The sequence below is a fragment of the Brachionichthys hirsutus genome, chromosome 6 (assembly GCF_040956055.1).
Source record: "Brachionichthys hirsutus isolate HB-005 chromosome 6, CSIRO-AGI_Bhir_v1, whole genome shotgun sequence".
Taxonomy (NCBI): Eukaryota; Metazoa; Chordata; class Actinopteri; order Lophiiformes; family Brachionichthyidae; genus Brachionichthys; species Brachionichthys hirsutus.
The window spans coordinates 6,923,979-6,946,589 of NC_090902.1; the positions used below are offsets into that span (position 1 = coordinate 6,923,979).

General features: G+C 44.5%; 3 protein-coding genes across 3 annotated transcripts; 1 reads left to right on the forward strand and 2 right to left on the reverse strand.

Annotated features, from left to right (window-relative positions):
* Nucleotides 1-2,340: 2,340 nt before the first annotated feature.
* Nucleotides 2,341-17,237, forward strand: slc43a1a (solute carrier family 43 member 1a). Its single transcript, XM_068740090.1, has 15 exons — nt 2,341-2,677; nt 5,950-6,105; nt 6,930-7,125; nt 7,448-7,503; nt 8,343-8,419; nt 12,586-12,678; nt 13,018-13,151; nt 13,236-13,348; nt 13,550-13,696; nt 13,802-13,837; nt 13,925-14,060; nt 14,191-14,320; nt 14,460-14,533; nt 14,927-15,050; nt 15,219-17,237. Exons 1-15 carry the CDS (start codon nt 2,674-2,676, stop codon nt 15,399-15,401), a joined length of 1,659 nt encoding a protein of 552 aa, XP_068596191.1. The 5' UTR covers nt 2,341-2,673; the 3' UTR covers nt 15,402-17,237.
* A 121-nt stretch (nt 17,238-17,358) lies between these two features.
* med19a (mediator complex subunit 19a) lies at nt 17,359-20,191 on the reverse strand. Its single transcript, XM_068740091.1, has 6 exons — nt 19,862-20,191; nt 19,325-19,447; nt 18,491-18,624; nt 18,298-18,394; nt 18,119-18,213; nt 17,359-17,718 (listed from the first exon to the last, which is right to left on the reverse strand). Exons 1-6 carry the CDS (start codon nt 20,073-20,075, stop codon nt 17,653-17,655), a joined length of 729 nt encoding a protein of 242 aa, XP_068596192.1. The 5' UTR covers nt 20,076-20,191; the 3' UTR covers nt 17,359-17,652.
* Nucleotides 20,192-20,351: 160 nt separating this feature from the next.
* pmf1 (polyamine modulated factor 1) lies at nt 20,352-22,556 on the reverse strand. Its single transcript, XM_068740586.1, has 5 exons — nt 22,306-22,556; nt 21,889-21,994; nt 21,684-21,784; nt 20,849-21,044; nt 20,352-20,499 (listed from the first exon to the last, which is right to left on the reverse strand). Exons 1-5 carry the CDS (start codon nt 22,554-22,556, stop codon nt 20,437-20,439), a joined length of 717 nt encoding a protein of 238 aa, XP_068596687.1. The 3' UTR covers nt 20,352-20,436.
* Between the last annotated feature and the right edge of the window lie 55 nt (nt 22,557-22,611).

Below are 22,611 nucleotides of genomic sequence, written 5' to 3' on the forward strand. Positions count from 1 at the left end.
TGAAGTAGAGTTTTGCTTTTTTAGGCCAATCCAAACTTAGGTATGCCAACACCTTTTCTTTCTTTCATTCAGATAATTAATCTTCCTTGTGTATATGTACATATAGTGCTTTCATGATTTGAGTTATGATGCGTGTAATCCCGGACCCCAGGAAGACTAGCTGATGCCACGGTCAACTAATGGGGATCCTTTTTAAATGATAAATAAATAAAAACTCTTTTTTAATTTTGGGACAAGGTCCCACACAGAAAGCAAACAACCATTAATATGCACATCAACACCTCTATGAGCAAATTGGAGTCAAGTTCACTTCTACTGCACTATTTTGGCCTGTGGAAGAAACCTAGAGGACAGACGCATGTTTAAAATAACTCCCTCGCCAGTACACAGATCTTCCCAGCAGGTGGCGCTCTCTGACAAGCAGTCCAGTAGTTGTACATTCTCTTACCAAAAATCATCCACAGTGGGGGAAAAAAAAAAAGAAAGATCATAGAAACTAAAATGGTAAATGTTTGAGACAAACATTTTGAAACCTGCGTTTTTGGATTCCCTCAATTATAGTTCTTCCTTCCATTCATTCGAGCCAAACCCCATATTTGTATACCAATCCGGTTAATCTGGTTATAAATCAATCAGGCATCCGTAACTGCCTCAAACATAGTCATAGTCATTTTCCAAAATTACAACTATATTTGAAATAGACATTTTCATGTTGTGAAAATTGACACATCAACTTGATGATTATTGTTTTCTTGTTGCCTTTATTTTTCTGCTACGCTGTTGCTCACGTTAAGAAAACAATCCCAACAAAAAAGAGATTCAGAGAGTGAAATGTGTAAATTGTGGCGTTTCACGCTAATCACAGACATAGTTCTGTCAGGCCCCGTCCGCTGTGAACTCAGATCAGGACATGGTACCTCAGATTTAAATTGACTAAGCTTTCCATTGTTCCCAAAATACATTGCAGTTTGTAGGTGGGGTCAAAGGTCGCATTTCCAGGAGCCCACAGCTGGAGAGAGCTCACTGAAATTCCAATGGGATTATTTTATTAAGCAGTCTTAGATTTGCTCCTGCAGCTGGAAAAAATATTTCTTGACTGTAAAAGCTGCGACTGCCAGGAGTGATTAGTGGCAAATAACTTTATGTCTAAAATGGAAAACTGGACACTTCCCTGTAGAGCCCAACGGGTCGTAGCATTTGTCGTGTGGGTCCTCAGGACTAATCCTTTTGTATAGGAACCAGATTTGCGTCGCCTCAATTTGATGTTCACCTTGTCATTAAAATTAAAGAATGGTGACCTGTATCAATGCTTCACTTTGTTTAAAGTCATGAAGGGATGTTTGCCAGTGATTACCGTTGTATCTCAAATAAGTAGGCGGGAGGCACAATTATCCTTCAAGACAGTAGCTTATTATTATATGAATCATTCCATTAAAATATCACATCAATACAATATAATTACAACTTAAAAGAATGAAGCAACCTTTAAGGCAAGGAAGAAGTCTATTAGTCTCATGGTAAAGCACGTTTCGATGACATTTCTTTAGAGAAAAGACAATAAAGGAAACTAATTTTAAGGATCACCTAAAGGCAAAGAGAATATTTAGACTGAGCAAACATGAATGCAAGACATGTGAATTTGAACATTTCCAGTTTTCTGAGAGAGCAAACCGACACAATAACCTTGGCGGGTCTCGTGGATGAAGTCTGGTGTAAAATTATGACAATAAAGGAAATGGCTGGAAAACTGCATCACCGTGGTATTATACACAGGACAGGACAGGACAGCGTGTGTGAATACAGAATAATGACAATGAACTGCAACATGCATCTATTATTGAACTGTTTTTGTCAATCACCAGCTTTATATCCATAAAGTCGTTGCTTCTATTGATACCTTCAATTGGAAAATACGCCATACTTCCTGTATATTATACTTCTATTCTATTCTATTCTATTCTATTCTATTTATTGAACTTATTTCCATTGAATATTATTTCTTCTTTGAAACACTTTGTATTTTGTTGAGCCATTGTCCTATAATAGTTTATGATGATGTTAAAACTGTTTTATTACTGCATGTCTGTGCAGCAACGTGCGGATTTAGATGGACCGCAGAATGTGTGACGTAAACATGAACGTATGTGTGACGCAAAACATGAAAATGATCAATTGTATGGAACGTGACAAAAACTGGGAGAATTAGATTTGTTGTTGTAACGTTTTATGTAATAATGAAATAGAATACAACAACATTTTTTTTTTTTTTACAATAGCTCTCATTTATGACTCCTTTTCCTTGTTTTGAGGGTTTTACGCGTTTTAAGCGTGTCCTCCTGCTGTCTTCTCCTAGACGCGCACTGAACTGGAGGCATTTTGTTCCGCGCGCACGGAGAGCAGCAGGGTGGCGACTGAAGTCAAAAAGAAAAAGAGGGAGGGAATTACAAATTAGGCAGATAAGGAAGGGGGCAGTCTCTAACGAAGAGAGGGACGCGGCGTGGAGGCTTTTAAGAACAACGTCGAGGCGCTCAGGAGGGACGCGGAGAAAGAAAAGTTGCCCCCACACTCGGGATAAACTCAAGAGGAACAGCGGCGGCGCTTTAACCCTTTTTTTTTTTTTTTTTTTTTTTAGACAAAAAGAAGAACCTTTTCCAGATTGATCAGACACACATCATGAGTAAGTGATCTTCTCTCAAGCGTGTACTGTTTCCACTGAAGGCCTGCGTGATTACTATCGTATAATAACGCGCGGCGCGGCGGCAGGACGAACCGGCTGCTCTGCGCGCTCACACACGTGGCAAAGAGTGGAGACAAAAGACAGTCTGTGCGCACCCGGAGTTAAAAGTGAAATGGAGCGACTTGGATAGAGTTCGCAAAGAAGGTGTATTAATTAATTCAATCTATTCGCCCTTTAGGGGCCGGCCACAGTTTATTGAGTGGATTAAGGAAGTTTTTTATGTCATGGAGAGCAATTAAAAAAAGTTTGACTCTTGTTTTTTATTTTAAATCTGGGCCTATGATTTAGGCTAGATGTTATTTGCTACACGTGGTGGCCGCAAATAGTCGTTGGGTAAGATAAAGCATGTGTTCCCAGTGCGCTCCAGCCAGAAACAACACGCTTCGGAAACATTCATGATATTGTAATGAAACAAGAATCCCTAGGCGTTAAGCTTTCCCTCAGAATCGCTCTGTGCAGTAGTGAAACTTGTTTAAAGACAAAAAGGCACTGATTCTATTCATAGGTTGGAAAGAAAAGGGCCAACGCTAAGATTACAGATTATATAAAGTTTCTTCTCTTAAATTGTCTCCTGAATCATCGCTGCTACTCAATATTATTTATTTAAAGATTTATTTGGAAATTCAAAAACTGTGACTCACGTTTATTTTTCTAATGTCCATAAATGATTTACACAAAAAAAGCATTCAATTTTCAGTAACATAAAACACGGAAAGCAGAAATCGTCACACTTTTTTAAAAAAATAAATAGTTTTTTTATATTGGTGACTCATGGGCTCTTTCCGTCTTTTTCACCTCGGCAGGTGAACGAAACCGGTAGTGACGTAGCCAACAAGTCCTGGGGCCGTTTCAAACCTTTGTCTGAAAATTCCGTCATTATAGATAACACGTGAACGCAGCAGCAGACTCCAAAGAGGCCCCCCAGCCGTGCAGGTAACCGGACCCAGAGCCGAGGTCACGCATGCGGAGAAGCAGCTGCTGGCCAGTTGCGCCGCAGTGTGCGTGATTTATTTTCTTGGAAACTTGTGAGAATAAAGAGTTTTCCCTGCGGCCCTTCGTGTCCCGCTGAGGTAAATAAACAAGGTCTGTTAAGGTCAGAGATACCCTGACCAGTGGGGGGGGGGGGGGGGGGGGCAGGATCAGTAAACCGCTCTAATCACATTTCAAACACAGAATAAGTAAAAAGAACAAAAAGTGTTTTATTAAATAAATAAAATATATAGACAATTGTTCTGCCTCCTCCTTCACAGGCGAAACTCTTGTCCTTAGTAGTAAGTCATGCAAACATTGCATCATTCAGGACAGGTAGGGCCTAATTCAGGAAGCCGCGTCCATATTTGGAGATACCTCAGCCGCTTTCCCGCCACACACCTTACACACACGCACACACACACCTTACACGGCTCCTTGACAACGATGGCCGCTGCCTGCCAGCGTCCTCCTGTTCGTGTTTGTTCTTGTTGACCGTTCCGCCTCGCGTGGACTCGTTGTCGCCGAGTTCCAGTAATTATCTTTCCCCCTTGTTTGTCAAAGTCGCCCCGCTGTTTCCAGGAAACCGCCGCCGCCATCAGCGAGCCGGGCTGAAGACGACGGTGGCGACGAAGGGCTCCTGAGTTGTGCACTCGTGGTCGCATAGCACACATTGAAGGGCAGCTGATACGCTCTACTTAGGGACACAAGCAGCTTTCATGACTCGACGGTTCCATGTTGACTTCAGGCCACGTGTGTGTGTTGCAGACACAGCAGCGTAAATCCGATCCATGTGACAGTGGCCTCCATACTTAAGACTTTTAATGGAGTCTGTCTGTTGTTAAAAGGCTCTTCTGTCTGCTTGTTCTGCCACTTTAAAGCACTGAGAGCTCTCCTCGTGATGCTAGCTAGCTTAATGTGGCTAGCCAGCTGGGCCTGGACAGGATTAATGAGGGCAAGGTGATAAACAGAACATTTAACACAGAGTTACGAGCTTGCACCTGGTTTCAGAGGAGTAGTCAGCACCCTATAAGTAATATCGATCACTAATAAAAGTATTAGTAATCATATTTTGAGGTCAAGGTCAAGCTGACAAGCATCGATAAGATTATAGACATTCAGATCAGGATCATCTTTAATCTTTTCATTAAATCACTTTTGACATTCTGTGACTGTAAATGGATTAAATGATAGAACATTTTATTTACTGAGCATCTGTGACAAATATGAAGGAGGTGAATCTGCTCTCGTTTGGTGTTGAACTTTACTGGGCAGATCACGACATCTCAATTGCCTTCTTCCCTGTCCGTGCACTCGTCTTCCTCTGTGTGTTCTGGAGGGGGGGGTCACTTACATTGAAAGCCTCCCTTTTCAAAAGTCCTTTGAGCACAAAGGCGATTCACTGGGCGATGGATAATCGCCTTACGTGCGGCCCGAACGCGGGCCTCCATGATGAGCTCCCGTAAAGACGGTTCCTGTTTGAAGCCCTGATTTATCTCCCCTTGTTGCCTGTTTTGGAAAATGACAGAGGTGCTAATATTTTGACCTTTTGATTCACGCATCGTTAATCTCCAGAGTGTGTGTGATCCCACTGCATTCTGGGTGACGATGACTTGTGTCAGAGTTGAAAGCGGCCGACGTCTTGTCTGGTGTGAGTTTAAAGACTGCCCCGACCGAACCGGGTCACGGTCAACGTGACTTCTTCAGTTTCTGTTTGCTTGTGTGCTTTTTGTTTACTTGAAAGCTGGACTCCGGGGGGGGGGGGGGGGGGGGCTTCAACGCTGCTTTGGAACGCAAATGTCACCTTTTTGACATTTTAAATTACAGAACTAAAGTGCTCAGTGTTGTTCCCTCAGCTGACAATCACGGGTGAAGGAGCTGCTCTGTTGACGGTAAAGTGGAGAGGACAATGAACTGCTGGGGGACAGGAATGGGATTTACAAAACAGCGAGGAGTCACACGGGCGCTCTTTGGTGAGACCCGGGAGAGGGACGTAAACACGGAATAGGATCAATACAAGGAAGCATGTTATCTGCATCATCGTGGCTCAGTCGTGCCGTTCGGAACTCAACGTCATTGCATTGCTGCTCGTGTCCTGATTCTTTGCATTGTCGTTTGAAATGTTGGAACAGGTTTGATAAAGGAGCTGATTGGCATTGCTGATCAGAAGAAACATTTTAACTTAACAGTCAATGACGAACGGATCAATAGGCTAATTGTTGTCTTTCTCTCCTGTCTCCCAGCCATGGCGCCCACTCTTCTGCAGGCCTACAGAAGGCGATGGTGGATGGCGGTGACAGCCGTGATTGAGAACCTGCTGTGCTCGGCCGTGCTGCTGGGCTGGGGCTCGCTGCTCATCATACTGAAGAAGGAAGGCTTCTACTCCCACCTGTGCTCAGGTGGAGTCGGCGGCGCTGCATCACACACCAACCACGTGTTTTTGATCTGATAGCTCATCCTGGCACTGTTTCCGTACTGTTTAACCTAAAGAGTAACTATTGAACAATTGTCTGTAGAAGTTTTGGTTTTAACTGCTAAATTTTAAGATTTAGCAGTTAAAATGCTCCAAATGTGGAATCCGCTGCTTAATATTTTATTTTTTTGTTGGAACAGTGGTTCCTGTCTTTGGTAGCACATTGCAAGCATGTCCTGCTTTGAACGATGAGTAGAAATGGGGGAAACTGTTGATAAAAGAAATAAGAATTTTCGTGCAAAAAGGCGAGCATTACTAGGATAGACAGAATTTTGTGCTGATTAATCCCCCCCCCCTTTTCCTCGTGGCCTTCTATCACATCCTAAGCCGAACCTTCACGTCTGAATTTGTCTGTGACCATATTTGGCGCTCTACAGTCACAACTGCGTGGCCGATATCTGGTTTTAATATGAACACGTCGGTCGCGGGCGACGACTGGAGTTACCGATGAAGACCTTAAATGAGTGGAACAGCTTTTAGTATTCACACTGAACCGGGGAGTGTATCCGCTCCAGAGCGGCACATGAAAGAGACTCAAATTTTACATATAAAGGTGTGTGTGTGTGTGTGTGTGTGTGTTCCTTTTCTTTTGTATTTACACAACCCTGAAAGAATTAGATTAGTTCCACACGAAATCGAAGCGTTTGAATTCATTCCAGCCTGGCAATGAGACTGTCCACCGAATCGTCTGTTGTGCGATTGCTGTGCGTAATTTGAACCAATCACCTCTCAAACCAATCCTCCCCACAGAAAACAAATCCGTGGGCGTGCTCCTGGCCAATTCTTCCTCCGGTGGCGAGGTAGAGGAGTGGCTTAGCTGTGTGGACCAGGAGGAGATGCTGAATCTCGGCTTCACCATTGGCTCCTTCCTGCTCAGCGCTACTACCCTGCCCCTCGGGATCCTGATGGACAAGTTTGGGCCTCGCCCTATTCGCTTGGTGGGCAGGTAATGTCGTGAGAGCCTAAACCACAACTCGGATCGTAGTAGAAACAAAACAAAAATAGACAGGAAGAATGTATTCCCATAGTGGGAGGAGGGTGGCTGTGCCGCCTACTAACTTGTTCCTGCTGAAATAAGGTGTGTCTGTATTCTGTAGGACATTCTCAGCGGGTCTGGGGCTAAGCTTTTACTGGAAAGAAGCACACACTCTTTAATGCCCCATGTCATGTTATTATATATTGTTTAATAGGTGATTTGTGATATCTATGTACATATATATATACATATATATAGTATGGTAAAAATATTTTTTTTGTGTGTGTTACAGCTCATTGTTCAGTATTTCCTGTGTTATAATGGCCTTCTCTACCTATGACCCTGGAGGTGAGTTAAAATTTACGTGCTTAACTATAATATTACCACAATGGGGCCGGCATGGTGGAAAGTTGGGAAGCGCAGTCATTTGTGAGTTTTACCAGACGATGAGACTGGAGGCTCGCCATGCTGCTTATAATGCACAATGCGCCAGCGTCTGATGTGATGCTTTGCATATGCATCATGCACCTCTGGCGCCTGAAATACCTGAATATGTATTTTTTCCGCTCCATGTCCCCTGGTGTTTGTTTTTAATCATGTTAGCTATGCTAAGGAGCTCCTGCTCAACTTGTAGGATTGTTGTCAGGGTACACGGAGACTGTAGAAAAACCACAGTCGGGTGCTTTATTCTTGTCTTTCCATTCATTTGCACCAAGTGTATCAAGAAATCAATTTGTTTTTGTTTATAGGTAGAGCAGGGATAGATAGAAGCCAACTTGACCCACAAGAGCAAGCACTTTGGCAATGGAGGGAAAGAAAAACTTCCCTTTAACAGGCAGAAACCTTGGATAGAACCTAAGACAACACAAACAAAGAAGAAATATCGGCAGACGGCAAACACACCGCAGATTATTTTATCCACTTTTTTTGCACTTTCACAACTTTTCCCCAACTCTCATTGGCCTTGCTGACGTCTTCTGGTAGTGATGGGAATGAAGACAAAGAAGATAGGAGAGCAGAACGTGTTAAAAGCAACTAAATCACAAAGAGCAAAAAAGAAGGGTCAACTGGACTTGTTCAAGTTAGATCCAAGAGGCTGCTTCAGTTCCGTCAGTGGTGGAAGGCGCGTCTCGTCCCGAGAGTAGGTTTTTTTGCATTGACTTGTGTGTATTTCCTTTTCTCTGCAGTACTGTCAGCACTTATTTTCGTGGCACTCTCCTTGAACGGCTTCGGAGGCATCTGCCTGACCTTCACCTCCCTCACGGTGAGACACACAGACCAATGTCTGACTGGAAAACAACAATAAGTATAATACTAATAATATCACATGAAAGATGCTCGTCGCTACAGCTAACGCTACAGATCTGTGCGTGAACAGATCCCCTCGGGTTTCTGTACTTATGAGAGGAATTTTGTTCTTAAAGCGTTCCTCATTTTCAAATCGTCTATACTCTATAGACTTCAAAGGCAAGTCAGCTTGTGATAGACACTACCTTGAAGACCGTTAAGCTCACGAGTCGACGGGACCGTTTCGGAGCAATGCTGTTTCCTGCGGGACAAATTGTACCAGATGGTTATCTATAGCCTCGCCTGCTAGCTTCGCGATGTACTGAGTGAGTGTCCTCTCCACCGGCAAACGCCCGTTCCAATCGGATCGCATGTAAAGCTGTCTGATCGGGACATTCATTGTGAACGTAAAAATCATCCAAGACCAATTACCTCAGCGGTAACGTGAACGATACACGGAAGCCGACATCTTCTCTCTTCATCTCTTACGCCAGCCTCAGCGTTCACACTCTAACAACAGATGACCCCGGACGTCTTTCTAGCCTCAGCCTGTTTTGGGCTGCTGCTCGTCTCTGCTGAGGACATTGTGTCTTGTGACTGGACGCTTTGTTTGTTGACGGTCATGTCAGGCGCGTGTACTTTTGCGTGTGATGTGACAGCTGGTACCTGCATCACGGAGTACTTTATTAGGGCCTCTTGTGTCCTAGCAAGTATGTAGGTTTGTCCAGTGCGTCAGTAGTGTGTGTGCGTGTGCGTGTGCGTGTGCGTGTGCGTGTCTATTTACAGTGTTTTCGTCTGAGCTCACATGACTCCTCCCAGGTGGAAACTTTCCCATTTGTGTTTTGGCCAATAAAAGCCTCCCGATGACCAGACGCCCCCCCCAAAGCTTGGCTTGCTCACCTCTTTTCCGAACACTCAAGGCTGCACATTCTCTCACCTCTACTCTTACTTCCTCTCTGCTCAGTGGAGCAATCTAGGGGAAGGTTGTACACAATTTCCTTCTGGATAAATAAAGTATAGATCCGTCTAACTTCGACAGCTTCAGTTAGACACACACTTTGTGTCACAGAGTTGAGGTGAAATAGGGCATCAGCGGGAACCGGAAAGCACTTTCACTTAAAAATGATTGAATTTCACCAGAATAAGTAATAAGCTGTTGTTGTGTTTGACAATATTGACATACACACATCAGAATATAGTGATAAACAGAGATAGAATGATTTAAAGCTGCCGTTTTCAGGTCAAATATTTACAGGATGTTGGTTCACTTTGATAAACGTATAACAGTCGGAACCTCGTTTATATTTGTTCAAAAAACAGTGATCTGCAGGGAATCTGGCACGCCTTTCCTAAGCAGTCCATGTGCAGCAAACGGAGGCGGCAGGGGTTTGAGGAGGCGAGAAGCAGCCGCTGAGCCGGCCAGCTGTGGTTTAGGGTTTCCTGCTGGGCTCTGCACCGAGCGAGGAGCAGCAGATGTGGCTCGGAGAGATCTTAACCCCCCCCCCCCCCCCCCCCAAAAAAAGTCCTCCCACTACGTTACCCTTTCCTCCTTTCAATCTGTGCTTATTTTTACACGCATCTCTCTCTTTGTTCTTCTCCCGCGATCCACCCCTCTTGTTCAGAAGTGCTTATTACCGGTAAGCTAATATTTGGCCCGGCCTCTCGCCAATTAAGGTCATAATTAAACCCGGTGCCAAAGTGGGTGAGCACGGCAGGAGGAGCGCCTGAGCCGATAGGCCGCGACAACGGAACGACCAAAGCTTCATTTGTGCACAAACCAGTTGACCCTCACGGGCCTCCGTCCACGTGTTTCTGCCCATGTTCCCCCCCGTGGCAGTGTTAACATGCGGGACACGGACGTCTGTCGTCTGCACATGCACACATGGCTCAAGTGTCTTTGCTTTCCGCCACACACACACCATTAGTCAGACAAAGAAAACGAAAGTTAGCCGACGTCTCACATAACCGAAATATCTTTTTCTTTAACGTTAGCAAGAGAAACTCTCTCGTCCGCGTCTCAAACCTCAGACAGTCCAGCGCTGAGCATCACACGACCACAGACAAACTGGGAAGCGTTTGGATTCTCGGAAACGCTGAATAACAGTGTCAGGTCAGGCTCTCTTGAATATCCTCAGGAAAACGCTTTTTGCTGCGTACCGGTCGATCTCGTTGTTGCGTCAGCTCTTTAGCTGACCTCTGGCTTCCAACAGCAACACTCGCTAGTGTGCAAACAGTCACCGCTGCCGAATCCCACGGCCACACCGCGTGCAAAATGCACAAGGACATTACCGAAAAGCTATTCCAGCTCGTTATCGGCGAGGGGGGGGGGGGGGGGGCACACAGAGACAGACAACCACTCACACACTACGGACAATTCGGAGCAACCAATTCAGCTAAATTGCATGTTTTTGGGGGGAGAGGAAACCGGAGAACCCGGAGAGAACCCACGCGGACACTGGGAGAACACACAAACGCCGCTCAGATAGGATTCGAAGCCGTACACATGAGATCATGACTTCTTTATACAGCTTTTATTTCATGGGTTCCAACCCACTGGAGAGTGCCGCTGAGTTTCACTAATTATACAGCAAAGCCATTAAAGTAATTAAGTAACTATCGCAAGAAGCACATCAAATATCTGCTACACTTATCCCTCGTCACCAGACTCTGAAGTTCCCTGAAGCACAACAGAACATTGTATAGGAGCATTTAAGAGAAGGAACGCGTAGTAGGGAAACGACGGGGTTTCCCTCGGAGGCTGAAACAAAATGATGAGAACTGGAGTTGAACCGGTGAACTCGAATTATGAAAAATCTCTCACGCGTGACCTATTCACGATTGACCCATTAAAAAGTCGAGTCAAAGGGCGCTGGTTGTGCTGACAGCACAAATCGGTCATTGTTATGTTCACTAAGCTTCTTACTGCTGCATGTGCCCGGTTCCTGCCATCTTCTCCCGTTCGCTGGACGTCATGCACGCCCCCCCACGCTGGGTGCACTGACCCCGCCGATGGGCATGGAGTGGCGGGCGGCTATGGATCGGCCTGGCCAGTCTTAATCCCATCTCAAAGACGAGGCTGAAATAGCAAGAATAAACGGTCCCGATCTACGGGGTCAGGACCCAGCTGGGACATGACTCCCCCCCCCCTCATGACATAGAAACTAACATTTCTTAATGAGTGTGCTCTGTGGGGCATCAGAAGTGTCAATGAGTGCAAAGAGGGCCAGTTCCTCCTATAACGCAGCAGCCGTCTGCCCCCTGCTGGCCAAACTGATTTTAGCATTTAGGTCCAACGGGTCAACTCAATTTCTGGCAAAGGCAATAATGGAATGCGAAAACCAATTTGAATCACGTTGAATAATGTTACGACCGGCCTCTCTCTCACACACACACACACACACACACCCATCAACAACAACAAAAAAACGACAACAGAAAAACACACACTCCAAAAGGGAGGTGGAAAATTGGGAAGCTTCTCTTCAGGCTGGTCCGAGGCCAAAACAACCTAAATAATCCACTCGACCGGTCTGACTAAAGCCCCGGGAGGAAACAAAAAGACTAACTAGAACTAGTGAAACCGGAGAACAGCGGTTTCAAAATAAACGGCAGCCACGCCCTACTGCTTCTACCATACGTACACACAGTGATGCGTATCGAGCGGTGAACTAGCAACACACACCCAAACCCTGAAACCAAACTCTCGCGTCACACACTCGATAAATCACACACAGAATCAGGCCCGCTGAGCAAGCACGGCTTCAGCTCAGGCTAATCTCGCGAGCGGCCAGAGAGCGCAGTTCTTATGCTGGCTGGCTCCATCAGCTGATCCAACGCAGCTGAGCGTGAGGAGGCGGGGACTGTCACCTGGTCGGAGACGGGGCTGGCGACAGAGCGCTCACACACTGGAAAAAAAAACTAACAGAAGAAAAGAAATGCACAACGACACAGTACAACAACCCCACGAGCAAACACTCACGGCTGGGGCTGTAACATGTGCTTTTTAAATTCATATATTGTTAGGAGGACACTGCTTTTACAGATATTTTTCGTCAGTAATTTTTTTATCTATGTCTCGCTGAAAATTGTATTTCCCCAGGGGACAAATAAAGTTGAGTTTTGTCCTCGTCTCTGTCCCTGCAGCTGCCCAACATGTTTGGTGCTCTGAGCTCCACCATCATGTCTCTGATGATTGGCTCCTACGCCTCGTCTGCTGTCACCTTCCCGGGAGTCAAGGTACCCTAAAATGGTTATATGAGCAAAAGAGGGACTCTTCATTTGTTCCTCGAAATAAATCATTTAAAAAAAAAGTAGCTGCAAGTAAAGGTTGAATAATGTTTGTTTTTTTTTTTTCTCCACGATGTCCATTACTCAAATTAAATGTTCATGTTGCTCCACCTGCTGGATGTGTGAATATGCAAATGTTTGCCAACATGTTCAACATCATAACCTCACTGGGTAAAATGTGTCTGCATGTTGTGTTGCCCCCCCCCCAACCCCCATAGAGCCCAAAAAAACATCAATTTCAACTGATTGGCAAATTGATATAACATTTTCGTCTTTCTCTTCCCCCAGCTGATCTACGATACAGGCGTGTCCTTCAAGGTGATCATGTGGATGTGGGCGGGTCTTGCCGGAGCAGTCTTTTTAAACTGTTTCATCAACTGGCCCACGGAAGGGTTCCCAACGCCAGACGAGGTGGACTACAGGTCAGTGAGTCTGTCGTTGGGACGCGGGTGTCTGTCAGAACATCGCTCCTTCACACCAGCCTCTGTGTCTCTTGCGTGCAACAGTAAAATCGGCTCGGCCGATGAGCCGCCTTCATCGGAGCAGATGAGGCTGAATGAGAAGAACGGAGACGTGCGACACTCCACAGAGAAGCTCCCCGAGGCCGAGGCTGCAGCCAGTAAGCCCAGACAGCCGTTTACTTTAACGGGATGTGATCAAATCTGCCAAGAAGAGATTTTTGTTTCTGCTTAGGTTGTTAAAAAAACTTTTTTGATAAGAAAACAATGCTGACGTGTGAATTCCTCTCTCTATGTACACACACCTGCTGTTGTCAGTGTAGCTTTATCATCCGGTGCACGTCTTCCCTCTTCTCTCGCAGATTCTGTTCCTTTCCGCCGCTCCGTGTTTTCGCCCATCTTCCTGTGGAGTCTGGTTACCATGGGGATGTCGCAGCTGAGGATCATATTCTTCATGGGCTCGATGAACAAGATGCTGGAGTTTCTCGTGACCCACGGTGAAGAACATCGTGAGTGCTGAAAGCTCGACGACCTTCGCAGAAAACGTGACCTTTATTTATTTATTTATTTACTTGTAAATTAACAGACTGCTTTCCCGTCTTTGCATATTTCAGCGTCTGAACAGCTGGCGATTGAGGCAGAAGAGAAAGGCGAGTGATGCGATGACACATCCTTTCATAGGTGCATTATTTCACCCTCCTGAAATAACTCATTTGATCTAATCTGTCCGCCATCAGTGGGTTTCTACTCGTCCATCTTCGGCACGCTGCAGCTGCTGTGTCTGGTCACATGTCCCCTGATCGGGTTCATCATGGACTGGAAGATGAAGGGGTGTGACGAGGATAAGCCTTCCCCCCCAGGCTCAGAGCTGAGGTGCGTGCAAGTTTCAAAATCAGTCAAATCAACCATACGGGCCGAGAGGCCCGATCTGCACGTGGACATCAGTTGGTGTTATAAATGGACCGGTCCAAGCGTCTAATGTCAACACACTGTGTCCCATCAGAATTCTCAGTGGACCCAAGAGAGACGCTAAGATCCAGAAAGTGACCAACGCCATGAGAGCCTTCATTCTAACCAACCTGCTGCTGATTGCATTTGGATGCTGCTGCCTCATTGACAACCTGCCTCTACAGGTAGCACGCACACACACACGCACACACACACACACACACAGCCACACGCGCAACGTGGAGCAGGGAGTAAATAAACTAAGATAACAGCCAATCGAATCTCCCCACACTCTAAATCCATTGCGTTGTTTTTTCCCCTCAGATCCTGACCTTCATTCTCCACACTATGGTCCGAGGCTTCATCCACTCGTGCTGTGGAGGCCTTTACGCTGCTGTGTGAGTTCTCTTGTTCTAATTGATCGACCGCAACACCGGAAGCTGGATTTAACACACACACACAAAATCTACCCCTCAAAAGCAATCAGTGGGAGATGCTGCGTTAGCGTTGTGGCCGGAATGAATTGTGTGGAAACTGTTCAACTCAATCATGACTGTGTTGAATCCAGTTTATTGATGAACCATTGGTGAATATTGTTTATTAAACATGAAATAATTAAACCACGGTCATCATGAAGGCTCTGGAATTTATACTCAGTTATTAAGACATTGTGTTTTCCCGCCTCAAATTCATGAAACAGAAAGCATATTACAGGCCACCTATTTATCTGCGGCTCCGTGTCTTTTAATTCCGTGTCTGACCCTTGGTAACCACATTGTCTCCTCCGCCAGCTACCCGTCCAACCACTTTGGCACTCTGACAGGCCTCCAATCCATGATCAGCGCTGTGATCGCTCTGCTGCAGCAGCCGCTCTTCATCGCCATGGTTGGGCCTTTGAAAGGAAATGCCTTCTGGGTGAGGAGGCTGAGATCAGTTTTATTTGTTGCGTTGTTGTACCACAAAGGAATATTCCCATGCGAGTCCACAGTGCGTCTTCGTTCTTGGCGAGTCCTAAAAATCCCTTTTGCCAGTTCCGTGCTTGACTATAGTTTCCAACCTCCTCTCCTCCCCGTCGCCCTTTAGATAAACCTTGGCCTGCTCATCGTCTCATTGGCTGGCTTCCTGTTGCCGCTGTACCTGTTCCACCACCGCAGACACCTGCTGAGGGAGAAGGAGGCGAGAGACAGGCGAGCCGCCACGCAGGAGCTGGAGGCGCCCAACGGCTGCAAGCCTCACAGCAACGGCCTGGCTGCTGCGGAGGCTTAGAGGGACGTACCGGCCAGGAGGATTGTGGGAATTGTAGGAATTTTCTATGCGCCTTCGAAAAAAAAAGCAGCATCATCATTGTTGTACAGTTAAATTTTCTCACCAGCAAAAATGCAGAGAAATTATATTTGATTCCACGAGGTTGTTGCGCCTCAGGCTTCGTGTTTCTCGTCATCATCGGGTGCTGCTTTTTTTATTTATTCTGGTTTTCGATCAAAAAGCCAAATTAGTGTGATTCGAAGCCATGAATTACACTTGAGCACACGCACACACACACACACACACACACACACACACACACAGACACACAGTCCTATGCAGACGTGTGTCAGACTGCAGATATCACGGTACTTGAAATGCTGTTATGTAGTTCTCAAAGATTAGAATCACAATTCTTGCCGACACCAAAGAAAGAGAGACTTCTTACTTGAGTGTTGCTTCTAAGTCGTGTTGAATGAAGCAACCGCTAATGTGCTGTTTCTACTGCACTCACCTACACATGAGCAATACAGTTTTTAAAAATATATCTTTAATAAAACACTATTAATAGTTGTCAAAGAACCTATCTTATACAAAGCATTTGAAAAACCAAAATGTTTATACATGAACTGAAGCTTTTGAGAGACAAACGCACAAACAGGTAGCCTGGTTGTAGAGACATCACATCTACCTCTGGTTCTTTTTGCCTACTGTCTCTCTGCAACTGATCCCCGCATCTGCCCAACCTTTTCTATGGTCAGAAAATATTAGTAAATGAATCAGCACGTCGATTGTCGTATATCCCCCTGATTTAGTACATTTCTCCTCGTGCACTCGTGTTTTATTGGTATATCAGCCCATTTCTGGAATTTTTACAGAGGAAAATAATATGGAACGTTAGATTGTTGTCACTGTTATGACACATTGTATTTCTTTAGGCCGAGGAAATGAATTAGTGTATGTATGATATGTATTTAAGTCTCTTTTTTATATATATTAGCTGCAGTAGCATTAAAAGGGAAATGTTTGTGGCAGCAAGTTATTTTTGTAGTGAGCTACCGGTAATCATAAATGAAGCTCGGATGATTCAGCTGAAGTCTTTGTGAATTTTAGTCATTTGCTTTGTAAATAGAACTGGCTTGTCTTGTATTCTATTACATATTCTGCTTCACTATATATAAGGGTTGTGTATAATATAACTACTTGCTTTGGGTAAATTTGTAAAGTGCACTTCCTGTTTGGACGCTCAACATCACAGTGTTGTTTCTTTTGAGTGGATTTCAGTGTTTCAGCTTTAGATGTTTTTTTTTTTGGATGTATTGCTTTTCTCCATTGTCAAAATATTTGTTTTATCACTTGAAGGAAATTGTTTCAATTGTGTGCTTTCGTTGCCATATTGGCTTTGCTGCAAAATATCCAATGGCTCACCTATAGGCCGTTCTCTGTAGACCAAAGCCATGCGTGGAGGCCGTTAGCGAGCCGATGGTGCTGCATTTGCTGACCGCATTGTCATATCAAGTCCAGAATACTTGCAATTTCAATAACTGACCTCTTTTGTGCTTTTTTTTAGTTAACGTCGAGCAAAGCTAAAAAAAAATAGCCGAAAGAAATTCAAGTGTTAAGACTTTGCCGATGTGCTTGTGCCTTCATGAATGTGTATGAGGTTTAAATCATACACATTTGGCAAAAAGCCAGAAACAAATATTCTTTGCTTAATATGTATAATCTCTTCTGGCTTACGCAATAATTGCATGTAGTGCGTGTTTTTTTTTGTGTGTGCCAAATATACGTTTTACTTCCCTGAATTCAATCATTATATCCAGCTTGAGCATTTCATAATTAAATATATGAAAGCAAGTTGTCTGAGTGGTACTTCTTTCGCTTCCCAGCACCAATTCTCACAGCAAAATACCTCAGGATCAAGTTTATCGTGTACAATAACTATGAAACGGATCCATCGAGACGCTGCAGCGAGACACAAAGAAAGATAATCAAAGTTTATTTGATTTTTGGCATTGTGACCAAAAGATACCGCAATAAAATAAAAGAAAGACATTCCTAGCACACGTAGCTCAGCGCGCTTTCTGCCTGTTTACACTGTTCTGTAACATTTCTTTTCACCATCGCGTACATCCATCCCGTCACTGCTGCTTTTACGCTCGGACTCACACCGTCCATTTGATTCACTCAGTAATCTGTAAAACACACATTCATCCCCTTACAAAATGCGCAGTCGCTAACACACACACACACACACACAGTGGACTCCTGTCTATCTGAGGCTGTTGCTGTTTGGTTGTGATCCAGCGAGGCCGGGATGGTCAGGACTGTGGCGGTTCTGGAGAGAGAGAGAGAGAGAGAGAGAGCACCAACACAATGGTTTACATTCAACATACATGCTGAAGGTCCTGCAATTTAAATATAATAAAAATGTATTTTCATAGTGTTCACGGTTGGTACAAGTACACAGCTGAACTCACCAGCGTGCATAGTCTAGACTCGAGTCACAAATTATATGACTAGTAACCGGCAGGTCTGGTATTTGGGTGCGGGGGCCCCGTTGAGTAAAACCCCTTCTCAGTATACTATGATAAGTACCTTAAAACAACTGCAGTTTAAGGGTATATTAGTTTGGTTAACGTAAACATAAGGGTTTGTGAAAGCCTCCAATCTTTTGCCCGTAACTAAATTACGATGTAGAACAACAGAATTAGTCCAGACGTGATAAATTCTCTTACTTTCTTCTTTTTCTTGTCTTTCTTCTTTTTCTTGCGGTCAGGATCATCATCCCTCTTTTTCTTCTTCTTCTTGGGGTCAGAGTCCGACGGCGTTTCTGTGACAGGAACACAACAGTCAGTGTCCTGAACAGACATCCTACTTTTGTTTTTACATTTGCGTGTGATGCTTTGTGCCACACCTTGTGGTAAGGGGTCCTGCGGCCGATGGTGTTTGTGCTTGTGTTTGCTCTTCTTCTTTGGAGGTTGTATGTGCATCAGTCTGTACTGTTCTGGGAGCTGGTTAAAAAAAGAAAATCACAACAATATGCTATTCAGCCAAGAAAGAGAGTATCCATCGGTAACACTGAGCTAAACACAAACACGGGTTAGTACCGGTCCAGTGTGGAGTCTGAATCCTGTCAGGAGAGCGCCGGTCAGAGGACTGAAAGAGTTCCCACACACCGGAGGCTTGTCAATCAGAGAACGTAACGAGCTCCCATCCTGAGCGCCCTGACAGTCGATCATACCTGCAGTGCAGGAAAGAAAGGAAAGGAGCAAAACAGGAAAGAGAAACCACTAAATGCTAGATAAACATTTCAACAAAGGCACAACTTAAACCCACGTCACTACCATATAAGGTGGGGGAAACATTTTTGATTACCCCTGTTGAAGGTCTCAAGTCAAAACTAGAAAAGAACTCAGAGAGCGCAGACCTCCGCCAAGCAGCTCGTTCCCCTCCTAATTGGATTTACACCGTGCACACGGTGATCTGGATCATGCTTATCAAAAGGTTCTAAATTGTTCTTGGTATCTTTATGCACCAACCACGAAAGGAAAAAGTGAATTGGAGTTTATGTGTATTTTTAACTGATTTTTGAATCCCTAAATGAGGTTTTCAATGTCAAAATGCAAAAACTATTTCCTGACCCTCATTCTGGATCTGATCCAGATGAAACTCGGTGGTGAGATGGAGCCCCCCCCCCCCCCCCCCCTACATGACTGGGTCAAATTCCATAAACATCGGTCAATAATCAACTGAGATATTAAGAACAAACAAACCGACGCAGGCGAAAACATAACCTCTATTGAAAGTATTGATCTGCATCGACTCAGTCAAGACAAGCAGCTCATGAGTTTACAGAATGAACCCATAAACAGGTCGTTCATTACCGGCATTTGTCTTTGAGGAGTACATAAATACTCGTTTGTGTTTTTGCTCAGACTCACCTGGTAACTCTGGGAGAAAGTTGCTGAGCTTCTCCTTCACCTTTTTGCCGCAGAATTTGTTGTAGGCATGTTCCAGATTGTAGTGCGTGATGAGGTTGGTGTTGCCCGTTAACTCGTTCCCCACTGAGAACACACAGTTATACGAGTATTATTCAAATATATCCAGCTTCGTCACACGTAGCAAAAATAAGAGTTGTAGAACATAAGGGAATCATCGGTGACCATGCTAGCCTTGGCTAATGACGACGCGGGGGAAAGGATCCTTTCTACGGTCTCAATTTCACAACATTTACCTTTAAGATGCAGGACATGAAACCCCCGTTTGCTCTTTTTGTCCTAATCAATAAGGGAAATTAACGAAATCTGTACAACGACGGGTCAACTACTCCCGCAAACCAGCTCAGTCAACGGTCTTCGGCAAGCTAACGTTAGCTGGCATTGTTTACAAACTGCTTGCTAGCCTTTGCTAGCAGGCCAGTTCATTCATAAATAATTATCATAGAACAGATGCGGCGATGGTAATAGTCAACAAGGTACCAGGAAGCTCCCGTAGTAAATAGAAAGGTTCATTCATGGCTCCGGGCTTCCGCAGAGTAGGCCCTTCATCCCCGAGCTGCGGTGGCATCTGCCCCGCCATGGAGACTTGATTCTGCGGCAGCGACGGTTTCCCCGGCCCGAAGCCCAGAGACGACGACCCGGGCGGTCCCTGAACTTCATTTTGCCCAAACAAAGTTGAAAACATCTCCGTCATATCTATCTCGAATTATTCATTTATGTATAATCGATGTTCACGTCAAGCGTATCGTCTGTGAAGGTATTTGGATGGTGTTCACCACCTATCGATGCCTATTGCCTGTGTTGTCTGCCTCTGCCGCTCCACTCTAAAGAGGCATTTACTTTCCAAGCGCCACGTACCGTATTAACGCTCGTAAACGCGCACGTTACCACGATCCTTACTTAACGTCTACAGACAACCATTGAGAGCCACTGATATCAACACTGTTTCCAGAAGTTCAAGTTTATTTTCAGAAAAAAAAGAAGAAAATAAAGACACAAAATCTCTACGTAAAGTTGGGTTAGCTGAAATATGTGCAGGTTAAAACATCTGAAGATCAAACATCAAAGACATCTGCAGGGCAGAGAGGAGTCAGCTTCCTAAACTCTGGGACGGACGCCTGAATGTGAAAAACGAAAAGCATGCAAACTGTTAACAGTCACTGCAAACATATATACATATATATATATATAGTGATACTCATGATGGCTGAGTTGTATTTTGATGCTCTTCCACAGCTCTGACAATGACCTTTGACCTTTTAAATATATCACTGCCATTTACAACATAATTTAGAGTTATAAAGTAATTACAGAACTAAAAGTGCTGTGCATCATGTAAAATAATTTTAAATCTGAAGTCAGTAGACTCAAAGCAGTATGATGGACTTAGTTATGCATCTCCTTTGTGTGTGTGCAAAAACAAGGATGTTCAGTACGTTTGATTATCCTAAATGATTTCTCTCTCACCTTCCAGTCATCCACAGCTGTAGAAATTCGATTTTCAGTCCGAGAAAGATTCTCTCGACCAGCAAGAACCTTCTGTGCCAGAGCAGCGTTCTCTTTTTCCATCTTTTTCAGCTTCTTTCGCATGTACTCCTCCTGCTTTTGATAGTAGGGCATCAAAAAGCTACTCAAGTCCTGCTCAGGAACCCCACTCGGTCGCCTAAAATGAGTTAAAGGTTCAAATATTTTGGGTTTTAATCATATTTCAAGCTGGGAGTAATAATAATATACTCATATACAGTGTAAGTGAAGAAATGCAGAACACATATTACAGATCCAACAGTGAGACGAAACCATCTAAAATACTCAGTGGCTCAGTGTTAAGAAGTGTGTCATGACACGTAAACAAATAGTTGATGTTATCGAGATGCTGCAGGGACAAATTACACATTTTAAAATCCTTTCATTTATTGACAATCTAAATTAAACACTGTGTCGAGTATTCATGCTACCAAAATTAATAGTAAATCAAAACTATCCGGTGCAACCGAGCATGCTTCCTGTCATCTGCTCATTGGAGGATGCATCACGTGTTGTCGTGCATTCCTCACCCACAGATGCCTCTTTATGGATCTTTTATGAAGACTTGTGGAATTTGCACAAGCGTTTTGATCTTTGAAATCTTCTTACATTTATTGCTTGTATTTATTTGACTGATAGAATCGAGTACGAATGACAGATGGTAACAGGAGAATGTGGGTATCGGGCTTCAGAAATTGAGCATGTACAATCAAAAAGCGTGACATGAGAGCAGTTTTCATTTTCATTGGAGAAAAAGCAGATGTTTTTTTTTACTAACCATGCAGGGTTTGGATTGTCCTTGGCAGCCTGCTCCATCTTGTCCAGCTCATTCAGTTTGAAATCTAATCGGCCTTCTTCAATCAGCCTGTTTATGTCGTCCTTCACACGCACGAATACAAGAATCAATGCAAACGGGTGAAAAGTAATACAAATAATTACAGATGTGTGTGTATTTTCTTGCATCTTATTAACGTGCACAGCACCTGCACAGCCTTCCGCAGCTCCTCTATGAACTGCTTGTGAATGCTCTCCATCCTCTGAGGGCTCTTCTTGTACAGCGGACGGAACGTGCTGGCAAATCTGTTGAAACTGGGAGTGAAAGCGGCGTCAGGAAAGGTTTGGCCACTGATCCAGAACAGAAAGGAACCGTCCATTATGCGAAGTGTATCAACAGTAGAGGAATGACAGCAGCAACAGACGCTTTTGAATACTGGGTATTTGTAAAGAGAAGTATTTTCTATCCACCTGATTCGAGTTATGCTTCGAATAAATAAAACACTGAAAGGGCTGGAAAGAAAATGAACAAAAATATTCAATAATGAACAAAATAAGAGGTTTTTTTACGACAAAAAGTAACAAACAAATTGAGAAAGCATCCTGGTGACGGAATGACGCGTTACCTGGCGATATCGATGAACTTATCCAGACTCTTCTGCATGACTTTGTTGAAGATCTTCAGCCTGCCGTGCCGAGCTTCCGCCTCCGCCTCCGCCTCCCCGGACGCGCTACAAACGGATCCGGGGTTTGCTGCAGTGGATGAAACTTCATCTTTAACCTCATTACTCGGATTTCCCGCCGGGTCTTCTGCACACAACGCGGTGTTGGGCGTAATTCCCTTCGGAGCTCCTTCCTCGCTTTGCTCCACTTCCATCTTGCGCTGTTTTTACGTTTAAACACTCCCCCGCCAAAATGTACGGCGAGTCGCA